The sequence below is a fragment of the Rhinolophus sinicus genome, linkage group LG04 (assembly GCF_036562045.2).
Source record: "Rhinolophus sinicus isolate RSC01 linkage group LG04, ASM3656204v1, whole genome shotgun sequence".
Classification (NCBI taxonomy): domain Eukaryota; kingdom Metazoa; phylum Chordata; class Mammalia; order Chiroptera; family Rhinolophidae; genus Rhinolophus; species Rhinolophus sinicus.
The window spans coordinates 178636207-178658425 of NC_133754.1; the positions used below are offsets into that span (position 1 = coordinate 178636207).

General features: G+C 34.1%; 1 protein-coding gene across 5 annotated transcripts in view; it reads left to right on the top strand.

Moving 5' to 3' along the window:
• Positions 1–22219, top strand: part of RABGAP1 (RAB GTPase activating protein 1) — a 146695-nt gene that overhangs the window by 56057 nt on the left and 68419 nt on the right. For all 5 annotated transcript variants that reach the window (XM_019728505.2, XM_019728506.2, XM_019728507.2 and 2 more), the window contains 4 exons: positions 471–640; positions 10211–10385; positions 14250–14343; positions 18569–18719. In XM_019728505.2, coding sequence (XP_019584064.1) covers positions 471–640; positions 10211–10385; positions 14250–14343; positions 18569–18719 — 590 coding nt within the window. The remainder of the gene's footprint in view (positions 1–470; positions 641–10210; positions 10386–14249; positions 14344–18568; positions 18720–22219) is intronic.

Consider the following 22219-nt stretch of genomic DNA (forward strand, 5'->3'; position numbering starts at 1 on the left):
GTAAAATTATTTGCTTAACCTAATGACTTACTGAGCATTTCTTTTCCTCCTTCTCTTTTTTTTTGGTTATCCATAGCACTGTAGATAAATGGATAACGGATGTAAACAATTACTATTGTTAACCAAGATTTTAAAAGTTGGGAATTCCCAATGTTGGTGAGAGTGACATAAAACAATCATATGTTAGTTTTGTAAAACAACCTGACAGTACATTTCATAAGCTTTAAGTGTACTCATATACTGTTTTCACTAATTCTACTTCAAAGAATCTACCCAAGAAAAGAATTCTCAATACAGAAAAAAATTTTTTCAAAACAGCGGTTTGTCTGATTATTTTAGATTCTTATTTATAATAGTTAATGGATTACCTTAAGATATCTTAAAAGTTATAATAAAAGTAATTACTTTTGCATTAATCATATGAGCAAGTATATTTCCTTTTTTTTATTTGCTTCTTGCCCTCTCTCTAGATAAAGTGCTGTTTATGACCACAGCTGTTGATCTGGTAATAACAGAAGTACAGGAGCCTGTTCGATTTCTGCTAGAAACAAAAGTCCGAGTTTGCTCACCTAATGAAAGATTATTCTGGCCCTTCAGCAAACGTAGTACTACTGAAAATTTCTTTTTGAAACTAAAACAGGTACTGAACTTCTCTATAAATATTGTGGGGGAGGTAAGAAAGGAGAAACAAATTTCGAGGCTGATTTATCATTAAGCTATCAGTGAGATCTTTAAAACAGTTGTGTATTTTAAATGTATTAAGAGGAAAAAATTGTTTTTTATTTTTACCTATTTATCATTTTTATTGCTCTTCATTTCTTCCTGAAGAACCAAGCTTCCATCTGTCTCACTTACCTTCTACCTGCAGAAAATTCTTTTAACTTTTCTTTTAGCAGCAGGTCTACTGAAAACATAAGTTTTAGACTTCTTTATCTGAAAAGTTCTTTATTTCACTTTCATTCCAGTAGGATATTTTCACTGGATATAGGATTCTGGGTTGAGTTTTTTTGCTTTCAGCACTTTAAAAATATCATCCGACAGTTCCTGCTCCCATTTTTTTTGATGAGAAGTCAGCATACATTTATAGTGTTACTGCTGTGTGTATGATGAGTCGTTTTTCTGTGACTGCTTTAAAGTTATTTTTTATTTTTGGTTTTTAGATATGTAACTATGATGTGCTTAGGTGTGGTTTTCTTCCCGTTTGTCTTGCTTGGGCTTCTTGAATTTTTAAACTTTTGTTTTGTTATTTATTTATTTATTTTTAACAATTTTAAGGCAAATCTGGCCCATTATTTCTTTCAGCCCTTTTCCTGACCGATCTCTCACTTCTCTCCTTATGAAATTCCAGTTATACATGTTTTAGACCTTTTGGTATTATCACACAGATCTCTGAGGCTTTATTTATTTTTTCAGATCTTTTGTGTTTTTCTTCAGGTAGGATACTTTTTGTTGGCCTATCTAAAGTTCACTTGATTCTGTCTTTTCTCATGTCCAATCTGCTGTTAAGCCTATTCAGTGAATTTTTTTTTTTTTTTTTTAGTTTCAGATTACACATTTTTTATTCCTGGAATTTCCATTTAGTTCTTTTTTTATAGTTTCTGGTGTTTTTTGTTTTTGTTTTTTACGAGATTTCCTCTTTATTTTCAACAGATTTTATTTTATATCCTTGAGCATAATTATAATATAGCTACTTTAAAAATTCTTGACTGCTAATTCTAATGTCTGAGTCACCTTTTCCTGTTTCTTTGTCTATCTAGTAATTTGGGACTATGTGTTAGACTTTTTTTTAAATTAAAGTTTATTGGGGTGACAATTGTTAGTAAAGTTACATGGATTTCAGGTGTACAATTCTGTATTACATCATGTATTAGACATTTTTAATGATAGCTTGTAGAGACTCTTATTGTTTTCTGAGTGTCTGCTTTTAAAAATCTGTCAGTTAATATGGTCAAAGTCAAACTCCATACTCTTTCTTGTGGACAGCAGATAAAATCTGTGTTCCTTTCATTTAGCTTGTTGTGTCCAAGTTGCCCCAAGATTTTTTGTTTTTTGTTTTTGCTTTGCTTTGTATCAAAACTACAAGAAAGAAATCAATTTTACAATGACCTAAATTGCTAAATCCAGTGGTCAGTCTGAGTCTTTATCTTACTTGACCTGTCAACAGTATTTGATCTAGGTGATTGCTCCCTTTTCCTTAAATATACCTCTTACACTTAGCTTTCAGGACATCTCAAATGTACCACGTCCAAAAAGATCTCATTGTCTCATCCCCCCACCCCTAAAATGTTCTATCTCTTCTGTCTTTACTATCTCAGTTCATGGGCATATTCTCATATTAGTTGCTTAGGTCAAGAATTTTGCTGTTCTAATTTTCACACCCCACATCCAGTCTGTCATGAAATTCTGTTTACTTTCAAAGCATATCTAGAATCTGACCACTTCTTACCACCTAGATTATGCTAACCTCATCTGAATCATTGCTCTTATTTTAATTATTGTAGCCTTTTGCACTCATCTCTCTGTTTCTGTTTTTGTCCCCTTTTGACACATTCTCAACATAGCATCCTAAGGTCAGATCACATCATTTTTCTGTTCAAAACCCTCTAACCCTATTTTACTTCTTAAAAGCCAAAGTCCTTACAGTGGCTTATAAAACCCTATCTGATCTGCTACCCATTGCATCATAAACTAATTTCTCTCTTACTCTTCTTCCTTCTTGCTTGCTTCCTCTGCTCTAACCATGGTCTTAGGACCTTTGCTATTAACTGTTTCTCTGCCTAAAATACTCTTCCCCTTGATCCCACTTGCTATTATTCACCTCCTTCAAACCCTCATCTTCTTCAAGTCTTTGCTCAGATTTACTTCTCAGCAACTTGTGACTACCCCCATTTAACACTGCAGTTTGCCTGCTCTTCCACTGGTGCTGGTACTGCCAAACCCCCAACTGATATATTTAAAATTTTTTTACAGGGCTGTTATTTTCCAATATACCACATAATATACTTACTTTGTTTATCTGTTTTCCATATTAGAAACCTCTATGAAGGCAGTATTCCTAATCTGTCTTGTTCATTGATTTATCCCAAGCATCTAGAACAACATAGTGTTTCTCAATAAATATTTGTTGAATTGACTTTATTTACATGTAACTTTGATCTTCCATTATACAGTATTATAATGTTGTATGTGGATTTAGTTGAATGTTCTACTGTACAATAAATATTTTGGTTCTGTATAATCACGTTAGCCATTTTGGTTATAGTTAGAAAAAGGTAGCAAGTAGAACAGGAATACAAGATTTCCGTTTAGTATTGTCTTAAGAGGCAGAAAGTAAACCTGGGTCCCGGTACTATTCTCCCACCTCTTCACTGTGATAGGACCAGAGGATCAGCATGGGGTCAGAGTACGTGGATCTTACCATTGACTAGCTTTATGACTTTGAGCAAGTTCCTCAACTCTCTGAGCCTCAGTTTACTGAGCTGTAAAATGGCAGTGATAGAATCTTCCTTAGGGTGTTACTGTGACATTAAGTGAGAAACTATGCAACAGACTTGGAATAGTTCCTAGCACTTAGTATGTTCTTTATACATTTTCGCTATTATTATTGAGAGGGACCGTGGAACCTCAGTGGGACAGAGGAAGGATAAAAACACTAAGTCATGAAATCAGAATAGCATTGATTATTTAGAGGATCAACCTCAGGGGAAGAATGCTTCAGAAAGAAAACCAATTTACAAGCATCATTTTAAAAGTTTAGGGAGTGAGAATGATTCATAACAGTTTCTAGAGTAAAAGATGATAGATAAATTAATTATGTAATATTTTTAGTATGAATCTATATGTAAAAAAGATGTTCCTTTTAACTAAAGAGAATATAAAGAGTTCTGTTTATCTTCTCTTAGTGAACATAAGTAAGAACCCCTGATCTTGCTTAACCCTTTGAGAGCTTATCTTACACAGCCTTGGGTTCAAAGATTGTATGGACTTACAGGAATATTACTTCTGTACTTCGGTCTAGAATAATGTATCTAATTAGGCTAACAAATGACTTGGCAGGGTAAACTAGCCCCCAAAATATGTATACCACATACATACTCTATGACTGTTTGTTAATGTTACAAGCTAAACAGGCTGAGTTGTCAATATTTTTTTTGCAAACCGAAGTTTATATGTAGAAGCTGGGAGGAGGGCAGGGAATTCCTGAGATTAATCTTTCATTGTTCTCCTTATTTGGATAAGTCTTATTGGGGGTGGGGGGGCTTGTGTGAGGGGGTGAAGAGTAAGAAAGGAGAGAGAGAGTGAGAAGAAATTGACCAACTTTTTGCTCTCATAGAGCAAGTAGAGCACTGTTAATCTCATCCATTGTGACATAATAAATTTATTGATTTCCTCTTTTGCATTCATGGCATTAAAAGGTAATAGCAGCTGCCATTAATTGAGACCCTGCTGTGACCATCACTCTACGAGCTACTTTCACTTTTTCTGTCTTACGTATTTTCTTAGTGTTGCAATGAGGATAGTATTCTCATTTATAGACCCGAAGATGTGAAATAGTAGATTTTATGGACTTTTTGTGAAAAAGATACATACCTAAACTTTCTAAGAGTCTCAGTCAGGGTTCTTTCCATAGAAAATGCTCCTTTTGTCTTTCTGTAAGAGTATTTTTAGTTTTTACTTATATTAAGCGTAATTAAAAATTTTAACCCCTTTGCAGTTCTCATTAGACAGAAAAGGAAATAATGCTGCAGGCTAAATTTTTTAAATATACAATATGCAGTTTCTGTTTATTGCCATAAGTATGGGAAAACAATTATAGAAATGTTTTTAAAAATACATGTTTAAAAATTGATTCTTTTTCCATTCACTAAATTTATCTGGTGACTCAGTAACTCCTTTTTAGCTTGGAAGCCTTCCCAACTGTGGAGATTGTTATATTAAGATGGCATCATATTAGAGAAGAAACTTTTGAAATCAGTGGGGGAAAAAAGATGGCTTACTTGGATTTAAATTTTCAGATATCATTTACTAAAAAAGGAAGAAAATAGTCTAAACACCAGATTTTTCAAATAGTAGCATAAGGTGAATAAAACACCAACTAAGCATTCTTCTTTTTTTTCTTTCAATTAAGCATTCTTAAAACTGTAAATTTAGGGAATTTTTATTTCCAAAGAGACTTTAAAATCTTTTATGAAGTTATTATTTTATAAATGAATAAGCTGATGTCTGAAAGACTAAATAGTGTCGCCAATGTCATATATAGAGAAGTAATTAGTATAACTGTACTGGAACCCTGGGCCTCTTATTTCGCGCGCATGCATGTACAGCCACATGCACACATATGTACTAAACCACTGCACCTGAAGATAAAAATATGAAAAGGCTTTCTCTACTAGAAATCTTCAGCTAAATCAGGAGGCACATGGTAACTGGTTGGATGTTCCATTCTTTCTGGGAAGTGTGATCACTTGGTTAAGGTGGTTTACCTGACTTTAAACCACTGGATTTCACATTTGTAAAAGAAGCATTATCTAAAAGTAGAGCTTTCTCTTTGCATTTAGCAAGTAATCTTTGGGGTCGTACTTTAGCAACTTCCACATGTCCTATTCCTCCACAACTTTCTAGCTAATGGTTTTAGCATCCATTGATGATTCTTGCTTAAATCAGTTGAGTTCATTCACATATTTTCAGTAGTAATTTAACATTACAGAATTGTCTTCTTTTATATTTATATACCAGGAGTGCTAAAAAAATGTATACACGTGACTTGTATTCATCTTTTGTTATCGGTATATGAATATATTGAGTATTACAATTCTAATACAGTTTGTTTGCTTTCTTAAAATGTGTATACATTTTTTTGGCACCCTCTGTATTTTTTAATATTGACTGTCTCAGTTATAGCAGTAATATATTTGACTTACATGTATTTGCTTTATTCTACTTCATCAAAGAATTTAAAAATATCAGTAGTCAGGAAACACCCTTAATGAATGGTCTTTATTGTTCCGAGCAAATTTATAACAAAATTTTTATAAACTTGTTAAATGTCTGTTGAGAAAAGGTACTATTATATGAGTTTATGAAATAGATTCCAATTATTTAAAATTCCAGTGAGAACAAGCTTATATTTAGTACAATTACTGATATAGGTAATTAAGCATCAGTTAATAAACTTGTACCATTTCTAAAATATATATGACTTCAATGCCACACTGTAATTTATGTGTAACTTAATGGTTATACAAGTTTCTTTTGATTGGAAATAAAACCCGTACTTTAATATCAATGTATAAAAATCATTATGTAAACATCTAAATGAAAAGGTTTCCACAATATTTAGTGTATTCTGATCTTTTCTGTAGGTGCTTCAACGAATTGTGGGAGAAACATCTGTAAATATAACCATAGTACCTATGTAATTTTTGCAGGTATCTCATTTTGCAAATATGAAGAATAGGGGCATATAATATGAAATTGCTTGAATTATATAAATTTAAATTCCCATGTGTTGATATTCATTTAAAAAAATCAGTATTGCAATTAAGAGTGAAGTTTGAGATTTTATGGGACTTTCTTATTCTTTGAACATGTTCAGGAAGATTATAAAATTAGTACTGCGTTCAACAGTTTCTTCAAATATTTTTTTAAATTGTGGTTATGTTACCATTTGAGATATAGTTAGGTTCATTTATTTTCTTGCTTTCAGTATGGGGGATTGGCATTTTTAACCCGTTTTGTTTCATTTTTTTGAATATTTAAAATACTCATATGGTATAAAAGTCACAATTATGTAAAAATGTATACTGAGAGGTCTTGCTTTCATCTATACCTGTCTCCTGCCAACCCCATAGGAAACCATTCTGGGTTATCTTTCCAACGTTTCTTTTTGTGAAAATAGTAAAATTCTCCTATATTAATACCCTTTTTAGACAAAAACTAGCATACTATATAATCTGTCCTGCACCTTGCTTTTTTAACTTAATGTATCCTGGAGATCATTCCACATCAGTTCATAGAGATCTTTCTCTTTCTTGTTTGTTTAATGGCTGCATAGTAAGTACTGTGTTTGGATGAATCACGATCTTTTCAACTAGTTCTCTATTGGTGGATACTTGGCTTTTCCCCCAATCATTTGCTATTTCAAATGTTGCAGTATAGAACCTTCTGTTATTTTGATTTTATGAAAGTGCGTCTTAGATTCCTATTAGAGTAGATTCCTGTTGGCACATGAGGTAATTTTGCATATGTGACTTTATTATATTTGCTAAATTCTCCTCAATAAAGGTTATAGCTATTGAGATTAACAGGGTATGAGAGTATCTGTTTCTCCAGTCTTTTCAAGAGTGTGTTGTCGAACTTAAGGATCTAATGGTAGTTTTAATTTAGCTTCTGGTAAATGAAAACAGGCATTTTTCCATATGCTTGAGGGTGATTTTTTTTTTTCTTTTTCTGTAAATTGTTTCTTCATATTTTTTGCTCAGTGGTTTTGGTCTTTTTCCTCTTAATTTTTAGATGTCCTTTTTATATTCAAGAGATTAACCCATTGAGATATAAGTTGCAAATATTTCTCCTGGTTTGTCACTTGTCTTCTGACTTAAATTATCATGGTCTTTTGGGCTCTTTTGTCACACAATTTCTTTTTATGTACTCGAATTTATCAGGTTTTTTCCTTTAAAGCTTCTGGATTTTGGGTCATAATTAGAAATGCTTTCCCTACATAAGTGATAAAGGAAATTATACATTTTCTTTTATTATTTTTATGGTTTCATTTTACTACCTTTAGATCTCTGGTTCATTAGTATTTTATTCTGGTATATAGTGTAAAGTATAGATCAGATTCAGTATTTTTCCAGGTGGCCATTCACTTGTCCCAACACCATTCTTGGAAAGCCTAACTTTTCCCTCATTGATTTGCAGTGCCACCTTTATCATATATCACATTTTCATGTGAATTTGGACCTCTTCCTGGTTGTTATATTTTTTCCCATTGGTTTTTATGTTATTCATGTACCAATACCACACAGTATTAATTATGTAGACTTCATAATATGTTTTAATACCTGATAGGGCTAACTTCCCTCTCCACTTGTTCTTTTTCTGGGTTTTGCTGGATATTCTTCTTTACTTTTGATAGAAACTTTAGATTCAACTTTTATAGCTCTCAAAAAAATTATTGGTATTTTTCTTGGGGAGAATTGACATCTTTATGATGTCAAGTCATCTTATCTATAAATGTGATTGATGTCTTTCCATTTATTCAAGTCTACTGTTTTTTTTGGTCTTTCAAGAATTCTTTTTAAAAAGCTTTTTATTACAAAAACTTAAAAGATGCACAGAAACAGAAAGAATAGTATAATGAACCCCAGTGTAACTATTACCCAGCTTTAACAGTGAACAGCATTTTTAATAGCTGGAGTACTTGACTTACATTTGGGGTCCAGTTCTTAACTCTATGTTTATCTGACTTCAAAGGCAATATTTATCTGGTTACTATTACAGAACAGTTTCTAGGGGGACTGCAGTGGTTATCACATTTATATAAGTCTCCGATAAATTTTTAAAAATATGTTATTAATGATAATGTTTCAGATAGCAATTAACTGATGTTTCAGAGAGTAATTTATAACAAAACAAAAAATGTAAATCCTATTGCCTGTCATATAATATGTAAAAGTTAAACATCATAATTACAAATTTAGAATGAACGTGTCAAAATTTTAATTCAATTCATTAAGTAGTGAGGGAACCAGTAAATGCTAAGAGTGGTTCTAAGTATTTGAGGAACTTGAGTTTAAAAAACTAAAAACAAAATATTAGAAAAAGGTTGCTAAGTTAGAAAAAACTGGTTAATGTCCTATGGGTAACCTTTGGGTTATCCTTTCTATTGGACAGAAATCATTTGCATATCTACTGGATACAAATCTACAGGTTAATATGTAACTTCGCAGAGTCTGGGTTCTTAAGTAATAGTAAGTAGCTAAGTCAAAATCATTTATTCATCTAGAGAATTAAATAATCCTTGGGTGCACATGTTAAAACAAAGATGGCAAACTATAGTCTGTGGGTCAAATCTGGCTTGGTACTTGTTTTCATAAAGTTGTTTTTGGAACAGAGCCATACTCACTCACTGTCTATGGCTGCTTTTGTACCGTAATGGCAGAGTTGAGTAGTTGGACAGGGATTCCTGGCCCACATAGCCTAAAACATTTACTGTTTGGCCCTTTACAGAAGAGTTTACTGACTCCTGTATTAAACATTGCTTCAGGATGATATTGAAAGGACATTGCCATTATCTTGGCCTTCCACGATTGGGGTAATTTTCCTTAACCCAAATGAACATGAGAAAATCTGCTCTGCCTGGTATTTCTGTACTTAATGAAGTTCTTGTTTCTCCCCTTGTATTTTTACTTGATGCGTGTATGTCTGTCTTTTTGGTGTAGTCACCTTTCTAGTTGTCTCTGTATCTTTTCCCACAGTTCTGCCTTTTCCTCCTGCTCTGTATTTCACTCTTTTTTCCCCCTTCTCCTCCTCAAACTGGATGTAATATGAAATGTAAATATGTTTATATAATTGTACTGGTAGAGTTTTATAGTCCCTTTTCTTAGTTTTTAATCTAGGTCAGTTTAAACTGTTATATGCTTACTTCAAAATAAAACCAAAACACAAGCCAATTTGAATTACCAAATTTTTTGTGGATTCTATTAATCTCTTTTCTACTACCTCTCCCCCAGCCCCTGTTGTAGCTTTCAGTTGAAGAAAGTTTCCTACACTGTTTTAATTAAGCTAAAAGAGTGGGGGCATAACATGGAAAGAAGAGGACTTTTTTAGTCCTAAACTTTGTTTTAGAATATTGTACAACATTTTTTGTGTGTAGTTTTATGTGGGAAACCATGAGGGACACCTTAAAGTAACTTGGAAGCTGCAGAACAGTTAACATTTTAGTTCTCACTTACTGAATGTTGGTAGTTGAATGTTTGATGATACAGTCGTAAGACAGTAAATAAAATTGTAGTATTGAAGTCCTGCTCAGCAAATACCCTATTTTCCTAAGGGTTTTTAAAATCTAAACATTTACTTTTCTATTTAGAAAACATTACATTTAGTGTAGATATTTAAAGTAAATACCTTTTTATTCTCACATCCTATGTGAAGCGCTCAATGAAAAAAAATAATTTTACCACTTAATACATAGTATTTTTTCATCTTCAAGATAAAGCAGAAGGAGAGAAAGAGCAATACCGACACTCTATACGAAGTTGTATGCTTGGAAAGTGAATCAGAAAGAGAGAGGAGGAAAACTACAGCCAGTCCCTCCATCCGCCTGCCACAGTCTGGATCTCAGAGTTCAATGATACCTTCTCCTCCAGAAGATGATGAAGAGGAAGGTAAGTTGTAGGAAGAGCTTCATTTCTGTTTTGGGGTAGAGAACCATGCGGACTATTATACTTTTATCAGGGAATTGATAATGTGACATAGCATTTGGAATTCTTTCAGTAAATACTTAAGAGAGTCTACTATATGCGAAAGCCTGTGGGAGATTCAAAAATGATTAACGTAGGACCTTCTATAAGATAATTGTAATCAAGTTGGACAAAATGAGATTTACACTTAGTCCTTTTTTAAAGATTTAGTCTAGTGCTAGCTTAGTGTATAGCACATTTTTAGAGCAAATTTTACATAGCATCTACCTAAATAATGTTTCCATCTCATCTGATTCACTTTATAGGGACAAGTTCACTTGCCAAGTGGCTTCCACATATGACCCTGTCAGTCACAAAATATATAAAAATATACAAATTTATATTTGTATAATACATTATTGGGTTTCTACACTGATAAACATTAGGAATCGATTAGTTAGGTTTTTGTCCCGCTGTTTTTCATGGTTATGTCAATTAATTTGTTGGTCTGTCGACCTCTGTTAAAATATACTATGTAGAAGTGAGAAAAGGAGGGAAGGGGCACAGGAAAAATGAAAGTTTGGGAGGCATTTCTAATTTATCATTTTTTACCAAAGCTTTATTTTTAAGGGGGAAAAAGCAGATTCTGATAGAAGTTCATATGAGGCATGAGTCTGAGAGGTTCAGAGGAAATGTTCTGGAAATTCACAGAGGAGAATCCATTTTTCTTTGTGGGAAATGCGGTGGGGGGGCATGAATAGTTTTTGAGCTGGGACTTTTAAAATGCAAGGAGTTCAGCAGGGATATATGGGCTTGTTTGGGCACTGCTAAGAAATTACATTAACAATGTCATAGAGGTAGCACGAATGATTGATTAGGTTAAAGGCAATACATATCTGTGATTATATGTATTTTTTTCAAATTCAGAGCAAACTCTGACTTTACATTTCCCATTGTTCCTGTAATTTCTACTTTTGCTATGACTAATCAACTGAGCATCATTTATTAGTAATATTAATAGTAATATTAATTAGTAATAATAGATGCTTAATATGTGATAGGCAGGTACTTTGTTTGCTCTAATCCCCATACTCTAATAAAATAATACTATGTTTATATACTCCTCACAAAACTCCCCCAAAATAGGATTTAGTATTATCTTTATTTTGCACATAAAGAAATACAACATCAGTAAAGCAAATTTGCCAAGGGTCAAACAACTGGAAATCGGCGGGGAGGATTTTAATCCAGGTCTATAAGTTAACAATCTGAGCTCTATTCTATCACCATTTCTCTGCATTTAGTTCACATAAAGCATTTTGAAGTGCAGAGAATCACATGTATCATTTTTGAAGAAGTCATAGAGACAGTTTAGATTCTCCCTGCAGAGCCTTGTTAAAGCTGGCAAGGTAGAATTGTTTCTGTCTTTTGAGATTGTCTACTGTATAACTGGTGGTCTTGAGACTTGTGGTTGCCTTCTAGGTCAACACTGCTTAATATGGCAAAACAAGTAAAAGTTTACAGAACTCTCCTCCACTTAAGCTCAGCAATAAAAACAAACACCACCCAAAATTGAGAAAGACACTATTTATTATGAAACCAGAGAATGCTCTAATCTCCCTACTCTAGATTTTAAAGAATATCAGTTACAAAGAAATTTGGGCCCTGCTAAACAACAGCATTAGCACTGACATCTAGTTCCTAGTGTATAGTAGGCATAGATTTTTAAAATATAATTGAGGGGGTTCAGAAGGCCTTTACTGATGATTCTTAACTAGAGAGAGATAAGGACTAACGGCATCGGGAGAGATTCAGAGAACGCTAGGACACAAGCTTTGTAAAGGAAGACTGTGTCCTTTTTTGGTCCTCATTGTTTCCCTCGTGTATAACAATTCCTGGTATGTGGTAGATGCTAACTGGAACTGAAGAAGACTGCAGCCATGCCATCATTTAATTCTCTCTAACCCAGTATACAAACCAGGGAACAGGTCCTGTTGTGATCTATTTGCTCCTTGGAAAGAGATGGCACCAATCTTCTGGAGAGGCTCCTTATCCATAGGACATTTGTGCTCACAGGCAGGAAACCAGCAGTTATAAGAGTTGGGGGGTCTGTTCAGAAACAACGTTCTGAAACTCAGATTGTCTGCTGACTCCCCACCTGTACCCTTACCTTAGGTACATGGCGTTGAAAACACCAATTTCAAACTACTAATATCCAGATTGTTAAAAGCATCCAAAACAGTAAAAGAAAATTTTATGAGATAGGTTTTTCTAATTTCTTTGAAGGAATTGTCATCTCTTGTAAATTTTAGTACATATTTTATAGCTGCCTTCCCCCAGAGTTGTATTATATTGATATTTTAATTAGTAGAAGAGAATTAGTTGAAGCATGAGAAAGTAGGGCCAATTCTGGCAAAATAGTAAAGTAGGAGAAGTTTATCTTAGTGCCCTCAAGCCTTTCTGTTTTGTTTATTCATCAATCTACAGACGATGTCTCACTTACATTCAATCTGATCTCTTCCCTATCTCACCAACAAAACTGATGATATTGCCTGAGACATTATAATGTAATGAAGTTTAATAATAAGTATCATGGATTTCTGAGCCTTTAATATCAGTGCTCTCTGATAATTTCTATTTCTAGTGGGGATGCAAATTCATGATGTAATCATCAGGTTTGTAAAACTCCACACTTTGTTTAGGTAAGTTAAATCAAAAAGTCTGGAAACAGCTTTGGTTAGGACACATGGAAACAAGTATTGTTGTACCCAACTAGTGGAAATATAGATTGGTAAAACCATTTTGGAAGGCAATTTGTCAGTAAGTTTCAAAATCCTTAAAAGTATGTGTTTTTTTAACCCAGGAAGTCCACTTCTGGGCATACACCCAATGAAAGCAATGAGATATGTTCATCCTGATTCTATTTTTTATAGCAAAAAGTTGAGAACTCCCGAAGTGTCCAACAAAAAAAAAAGATTAAGTCCTTATTTTCCCCCACTTTCGTTCCGCTTCTCAATGCCTCTCACATGCCTTTATTAGTGTCGCTTATCCACTATCTTCTTACCTTACAATCTTTAAATTCGTATTTGCATATACTTTTCTTAATTACAAAATTAAATTTGAAATGATTTATTTTGCTTTTTAAAAATATTTTTGTGCTTCTATTATAAATTAATGTATGCCATTGTAGAAAATTTAGAAAGTCATGAAAACATGAAGGAGAGAAAAAAAGCTATTGTAACTCCATCATTCAGAGGCAGTACTTATTAATGTCTTGACATAGTTCATTCCAGACTGTTTCCTATTCTTAACATATATTAGATCATAATGAAGATTTAGCACTTGAGATTTTTATTTTATGTGGCATTTTTGCCATATCATTATGTAAACAAATACCAACATGCAATTACATTGTAAACACATGTAATAATTTATTCAGCCATTCTGTACTCTCCTGTTTTTGGACACTTAGGCGGTTTGTAATTTTTTTAACTACTGTAAATAAGACTGCTGTATATTTTCATACATAAAGTTTTTTGCCTTGGAAAAGGAGAGAGAACATGCCATATTTTGAGTCCTATCATTTTATAATTTAGTGGCTCTTTTCTGTAGTTGACATAATGAGGACCTGTTTGGAAAGCAAAAGAGAATGAAAGATTGATTACAACAGCATTCCAGCCGGGACCATTTTTATTTTCTTTCTATTTACACCTATATACTAAAAGAGAAATTACAAATTATGACTTTATGCTACCAGTAAAATCTTTCAAATTTGACTGTTACCGTTCCATTCTTCTGGCTAGCATAGTCACCTCTGTTATCTTTTTTGATGTGTTTTGTTTATTAAAGATAACGATGAACCTCTTTTGAGTGGATCTGGTGATGTATCCAAAGAATGTGCAGAAAAAATTCTTGAAACATGGGGAGAACTGCTGTCAAAATGGTAAGTTAGAATAGTTCTCCTTTTCATCTGCAATTCTCATTTTATGGGTAGGGTGTCTTCTCTAACTACAATATTCAGTTTTGGAACCAATAATAGAAACCAAAATAGGAGGTTCGTGTTCTAGAATCTGTTTTTAGAGGTGTATGACAATAGTAGTGAGGACCTGAAATCAGCTTTCAGAATTTCAGAAACCTAATCAATTCTCATTGCTGCAGAAAATATTTATTCAAACATAGAATCCGTGGGGATAATAAATAAGGAAAGAGGTCCTTTATATTTAAGAGGTTGGAAACCATTGACTGGTTAAGATAATACACAGTAGTTAATACAATACCCAGTAATCAGTGACGTGTAGAGCCACTCACACAAGGCACAGAGCCACAGAAGAGACCCCAGGGGGGATTTTCATTATCTGTGTTAGGTACCTCAAGTAACAGCAGAATGTTATAAGCACAGTATATATTAACTGCTCTCCCAATTACTTTTTCTACTAACACTTGTAAAATTCAGGAATTTCTCATCCGCTCAAGAGATAGCTTGACAACAGTGTTAAGAAGCACTATCCTATAAACTGTTGAAAAAGAATACACTATGTTCAGGTATTTATTAGTGACTTACTCTGGTAAGCCAGTTTGGTGAGATGTATGTCGTTTCCTGTTTTCCTCGGTGTAGGATGACAGTATACTCTGAAAAAAAGTTGATCTTGAAAGTGATGGGAGCACTTGTCTATTTCAGACTTTCTGGTTATCAGAGTTGTCACATAAGCACCCCATGGGCCTGTTGCTTGGGGTTTGATTTTTCTCAGAAGTTTTAACAGTTGAAGCCTTTTCCTTTATTCTTAGTAAAACTGTGTCTCAGCATTTAAAAAGAACTTCATGCCCTTAAGGGGTCAGACTACAAATGAGCGTCATCTGCTTCTAGCACTCTCACAAGGTCTTACACTGTGGGTAGAACGCTCCTCAGGTTGGGAAATGTCAGATGTGTACAGGAGGAAAATGCCAACCAAAGCATGGGTTGTCTTTACATAAGTGGTTTTAATAAAGGAACTCTGCAAAAGCCCCCCCCAGAGGAATAGTTCTCGTTTATTTTTGATATTCCTTTAGCAAGCAGGAGATAAACCTGCTGATGCTCTCGTCACAATTATATTTTCAGTCAGTGAATTCAGAGTGTTTGGACTGTTGTTGCTGGCAGGAATTTTATCTGTATAAAAAGATTTCTGCTCTAAAATAGAAATGTAATTGAGTCTTGAATCGTTATATAATAGTGTTTTAAAATCATTTAGAGCAGTTAGTCTCTAGATTTTATTGAATGAACTCACCAGCATTTGACATGGTTACTTGGATTTGTTTTGTGACCAAGCTTTGTTTATTCATTTTGTTATTCACTTAATTAAATTATGGCCTTCTCCCTCTCTCACAAATGTATTAGCTGAGTTTCCATCTGTTTAATCTGTCTTCATGGTGTTTAAAACTTTTTGCTGGTTTTGGTTATGTCTTCAGAAATAATAATATAGTTTCTCCTCAATTCATTTGATTACATATTTTTTTGTCATTATTATATGTGTTCTATAGGTAGGAAGCATCACGATCTCATGGAAAGCTAGAGACTGGTAGATAGGGCTTCAAAGCCTACCGCTCCTGCTTCCAAGCTGTATGGTTTTGGGCGAGTCACTTAACTCTTCTGAGTGTGTTTCTTCATTTACAACACACAAGTCTATAAAACTATCATTTAGGATTATTGTAGATTAAAAATAATGGATGTTGTAGTAATTGTAGTAAGAACTAATTTACCATACACCAGGCACTGTGCTAAGTTATGTGTCTCTACTGTAACAACCTTAGGAACTAGTATCCATTTTTACAGATAGAAAACTGGCTCTGAGATTAAGTCAGGAATTCTAGTTAGTAAATGGCAGGCCCGGAATTTTTTACACAGTCTAAAGTCCAATCCCAAAGCTGGTTTCTTTAACTCCACATTAGATTTTCGTGGCGGTATTAGTAATAATACCTCTTAGCTTTAATTCTCCAAGTTCATTTTAATGTGACTCTGAGTGGATAAGAGAATTAATATTACATAGTATAAAATAGTAACTAAGTTGGATGAAGGTAATAGTGTCAATGACATAAATTATTCTGAAAATAATTCTACTGATACAAATTAATCTAGTGTTAGCAAATAAACTTAGAGTTAGATTTATTTTTTCTTTACAGAATAAATATTTTAGGCTTTGTGGCCCAGTAGTTTGTGTCACAACTGCTCACCTCTGCTGTTGTAGGGTAAAAGCAGTCATAGACAATACATAGACAAGTAAAAATGGCTGTGTTTCATTAAAATTTGATTTACAGAAACAGATGGTGGGCTAGATTTGTCCCACAGGCCGTAGTGTACCAACCTTGTGTACCAGCCTTGAATTAACTAGCAGAATGACTGTTCTTTCTGTTCCCTGCTCTTCAATTTTTATATTTTTTTCCTAAGCAAAGACAAAACTGTATTGCATTGTCTGTAGCTCTTGTATTAGGGTACTAGCATCACAGAATTAACCCTTTTTAATATACTGTGTATCATTCTGCTAGAATTCTGGGGACATTTTGAGAAAAGTCTCAGTCCTTTTTATAGTTTGATAGAGGTTATTTTGTGTCAATAACTTCTGCTTAAATTTGATAGTCACAGGACCTTCTCCATGTAGAATCCTGCTTTATTGACTCAGTAATAGTGGCTTTCAAATCACAAAGCATCAGCGATACAACAAATAGCACATTTATTGGTCTTAGAGTTTGAGGACTACCTCAGTCATTTAATGGACTTCCTGGAACTTTCTTCATCTGTAAGGCTGGAGATACTACCACATACTTCAGACGCTTGTTATGAGGCTCAGATAAGATTGTATACAAAAGCACTTTGTATATTGATACCAATATTTCAAGATAAGTTTTATTTTCCCATTTTACAGATGAGGTAGCTCAATGTCCTGAATCGATTCGAAACGTTTACCTTATCTTTCATGGTCTTTTTGACTTTGAGGAAGAGCCAGAAGTTGCACAGTGCCAGATCCGATGAATAAGGTGGATGAGGGCACACTGTAATGTTTTTATTTGACAGAAATTACCACATACCAGAAGCGAAGTGTGACATGGAGCCTTTCCATTGTGATCACACAAAATACGGTGAATGCTGCTGCCAAGTGCCATCCAATGGAAAGCAGGGATCTTCAATATGGGAAGCGGTAGTCAAACCTTAGTAACAGTGTGTGACAAGTTTTAGCTTGTTCGGTGCAGTCAGTCGGGTGTGAGCTACAGTTCAGAGAAGGTGTGTTTTAAAGTGTGCTGTAAGTCATCCTCCATGATGACAATGCTCCATGTCACACATCGCTTCTGGGACACGACAATTTCTGTCAAATAAAAACATTACGGTGCATCTTCATTGCCTTATTCACAGGATCTGGCACCATGCAACTTCTGGCTCTTCCCCAAAATCAAAATGATTCAGAATATTGAGGAAGCCACGAGAACGCAACTAAAGACACTCATGAGAGAGGACCTCCAGAACTGCTTCAGAAAGTGGCAAGAATGATGGGATAAGTGTGTTTGAAGCGAGAGGGAGTATTTTGAGGGGAATTATTGGCAATGTGTTTTTTACTGTAATATATTTTATTTTAAATTTAAACATTCACCATATTGTTTGGTCACACCTCGTATAGTAGAAACTGTCTTAACCTCCATAGTCATTCAAAACTCACTTGAAGCAAGGTATCATAAAAACTGCTGAAAGCATTTATTTTTGTATTTATTTTAAATATTTATTTTAACTTCGAACAAATATTTATTTTAACTTAGAGTGTGTAAGTACAGTTTGTCAATTTTGATGCAAGGCCAAGCCCTTATCTTTGACTGTGTGTCCACTGGTGGGAATTTTGCTTTGTTTACTTTACATAAGCCACAACCATAAAGCTGTGGTTTCCAGTTTTGCTTTTTGTTAAAAAAAAAAAAAAAAAAAGTAGAGCAATAATTTAAAGATACCTAGGAATAGTCTGACTGCAGAATTCTTTCCTCCTCCCAGTCTTTTACAGTTATCTTGGCAGTGTCTAATTCAACAGCTTTATCTTTTTTTTTATTAGTATGTAACCTTTATTAAGTCTTTGTAAATCATTTAGTTTAGTTTTCATAAAAATAACACTCTTTGTGGAATCTTTCTTTTAAGTACTTCTGGATTATGGCTTTATTTTTAGGCATCTCAACTTGAGTGTGAGACCAAAGCAGTTGTCATCCTTAGTAAGAAGCGGTGTTCCTGAAGCTCTTCGAGGAGAAGTCTGGCAGCTGCTGGCGGGTTGTCACAACAACGACCACCTGGTAGAAAAATACCGAATTCTCATCACAAAGGTAAGGGGATGATAATTCAGCTTCAGTATTAATACTTTTAGAAATTTGTTATGAACAGATCCTTGTGGCTGTTTTATTTCCAAGAAATTTTTTTATAATTCCTTCATCTAATACATGAAGAGAACTTTCATACTTCTAGCCCAAAGTTATTTCTAGTGTTGGCACAAAGAAGGCATCAATATTCTTCCTTGATTGACTTCACCTCATAGGCAAAGGATGTCCTGTACCCATTGTGTATCTAAATCCTTTTTGATCATAGTTACATTTTTAGTCACATCATTTGTGCTGTGCAGTATGTAAGAACTTCCTTGTTTGCTTTAATCCTTTTCACAGTTCACAGAAATGCACCCTTTGTAGATGAGGCCTAGTTCTAGTTTCTGTAATTGAAAGAACATGGTTCTGTTGTCTTAAACCATATTCCCTTTAAGCTCATTTCTCTAAAGTGAAGAATTCTCATTTTTTATAGTATCCCCTTCTCACGTTCATGCATTCCTCAGGGTTTTACAAGCAAAATAGCAGAAACTACTCCTTCCTTATACAAGCATACAAGAATTTGAAATTATTTTCTACAAGGTGAAGCAATGCTTTGTGTCTTTACAACCATGTTATTGGTTTTAACTTTTGTTTTTGTTTTCTCAAATTCTTGAAATATTTATATTTAAGAAACAGTTTCTCCAGTGGTATGCAAGTCCCAAACCTGGGTTATGAATGAATTGCTCAGAACCCTCAATAATATATGCAAATTTTTCAATGTGACAATGCACTTCATTTAAAAATATATTAAAACCTTATACAAGACGAATAATACCTCTATAAAACTACTGTTTAAAAAAATTTTATAAGGGAGGAACAGCATTTGAACATGAAATTGGATCTTTCCTGACCAGGTAATGACACTGATTTGCTCCAAATATTGGTGTTCTTTCTCATCATCTTATTTCTAGACAGATGTTTTGCACAGGGAGTTCTTTGTGGAGTTATAGTTGTTCAATTTGTTGTAAATTTTAGGGGAGATTTCCAGAGGCTCACCTCAACGCCACCATTTTGATGACATCCTAGACAGATGTTTTTTCTTTCAAGAACTAATATTCTTATTCCCTCAAATGTGTTGAGTTTTTACATTTTTAATATTGATATAATTGTTTAACCAATATCTATTGAGCGCCTATTACGGCCATACTGCTGGAGTTAGGAGGTCAAACACAAAAGCAGTGAACTGTCATACAAGAGACATATGTCACGTGATAGTCCGAAAAAGCACAGTGGGAAATACCAAAATTAGTGATAAATTCAGCCTGTGAGAACAGGAGAGTCTTTATCAGGAGTATAACATCTGAGATGGATTCCAGAAAAGAGCTCCCAGGCATGGCAGGATGAAAAGCATTGTACTCGTAGTATGTATGAATGGAGGCACCGAAGGAGGGTACGTAAAGTGTAGTGCTGGCGAAGGTACAACTCATTGATTTTTTTTCTTCTGGTGGCAAATCACATTTTGGGTATATAATTCTCAGTTGTAACTCTGTCTTTCTAGTTCCTATTTTGAAGTCCTTTGAAATAGTGGCCAAAAATTATTTCTTAAATATTTTTGATGTGGCTGTTCATACAGATAATTTAAAGACATGAAGTATTCTGTTTTTCTGGTTCCATGAAAATGGTGATATCTGTTTCTCGAATAGGAACTTGGTAATTATGTGATGTGTAAAAAATCAGCTGTTCATAATATCTGATATACTTGATTAATGTTTTATATATGCTGATGTCATGTGCTTTATATTTCACATAAACCTTTTATTATGCTAGAACCTAGCTAGAACCTAAAAAGATTTCTAATAGATGTGTGTATTAGTTTAACTTGCTGGTAGATGATCATAAAAAAATACAAATTATTTAGCCATCATAATATGGAGTACTTTGTTTTATATTATAGTATTATCTAATATAAGTTGGTATTGCTTTTCTGTCTTCCTAGAAATAATAATTATCGTTGTATGGGAATGCTAATTAACATTTTTTAATTTGTTCTGAATTTTTTTTGAGGGGATAAACTACTTTAAATTTTTTAAAAATTTATTTTAACAGTGAGCTATAATTTACATAGGCTAAAACACAATTTTAAAGTGTACAGCTTGATGATATTTTACATATAAATACACTGCTGTGACCACTACCAAGAGGAAGAACATATTCACCACCCAAAAAGTTACTTTTGCTCCTTTCTGGTCACAACCACCCCTGCTCTGCCCCAGAAGAACCATAATTCTGAGTTCTCTCTCCCTAGATTCGTTTTGATTGGTCTTGACCTTCATTTAAAGGCAGTCAGTCATATGTACTTGTTTGTATCTGACTTCTTTGGCTCATCCATTTTGGGAGTGTTTATCAGTAGTGGCTCTTTTTTTTCTTTCTTTGTTTTTGTTTTTTTAATTGTTGAGCGTGTTCCATTGCATCAGTAAACCACACTTTAATCTGCTATTATAGGTGTTTGTGGGGCTTCCCCCCCTCCCCCCAGTTTTAGCTATTATGAATAAAGCTGCTATGAACATTCTTGCATATAGGAGGTGCTATGGTCTGAATGTTTCTGTCCCTTGAAATTCATATGTTGAAACCTAACCTCCAAGGTGATGATATTAGGAGGTGGGGCCTGTGGGAGGTGGTTAGACAGGGACTAGTGGCCTTTATAAAAGAGGCTCCAGAAAGATCCCTGGTCCCTTCCACCATGTGGGGACACAGGAAGAAGTCAGCAGTCTGCAGCCCAGAAGAGGGCCTCACGAGAGCCCAGCCCTGCTGGCACCCTGATCTTGGACTTGCAGCCCCCAGAGCTGTGAGCAGTAAATTCCTGCTGTTTGTACTCATAAGCCACCAGGTTTGTGGTTTTTGTTACAGCAGCCCACATAGACTAAGCAGGATTTCTACATACTGTTTGTTATACATATGCAGACAATAATATTTATATACGTATATATTACTAATTTTTGGAAGTTATTTATTCTGTACTTGGGTTCTTTGCCAGATACGTGCTTTGTGTTCTGAAATTTCACATATTACCTTGGAGACTTTTTTGTCTTTTTGTTTTTTGCTTAGTTTCTTCAAAGACTAAATTTAAAGTAAGAAAGAGTGACTTGATTTATAGAGTGAAGGTCAAAAACAATTAACTTGCAAACCTGATGAATGCCTGTGTCATCATCTTAACTTTAATTGTCAAGCCTGTCTTGCGAAAAGTATATGTTGGAATTACATATGTTGGAATTACATATACATGTGGCTTTTGTAATGTAGGGACAAATGACCTTTCAGTAATATAAAATACATAGATTAATATATTTTTTAAGGTGTTCCTTATTTGTTATAAGCAATGGCATTTGGAGGCACTCTTTCTCCCTGGCTTTTTTCTTTCTTTCTTTCTTTCTTTCTTTTTTTTTTTTTTTTAAGAGTTTATTGGGGAAGGGGAACAGGACTTTATTGGGGAACAGTGTGTACTTCAGGACTTTTTTATTTTTTCCAAG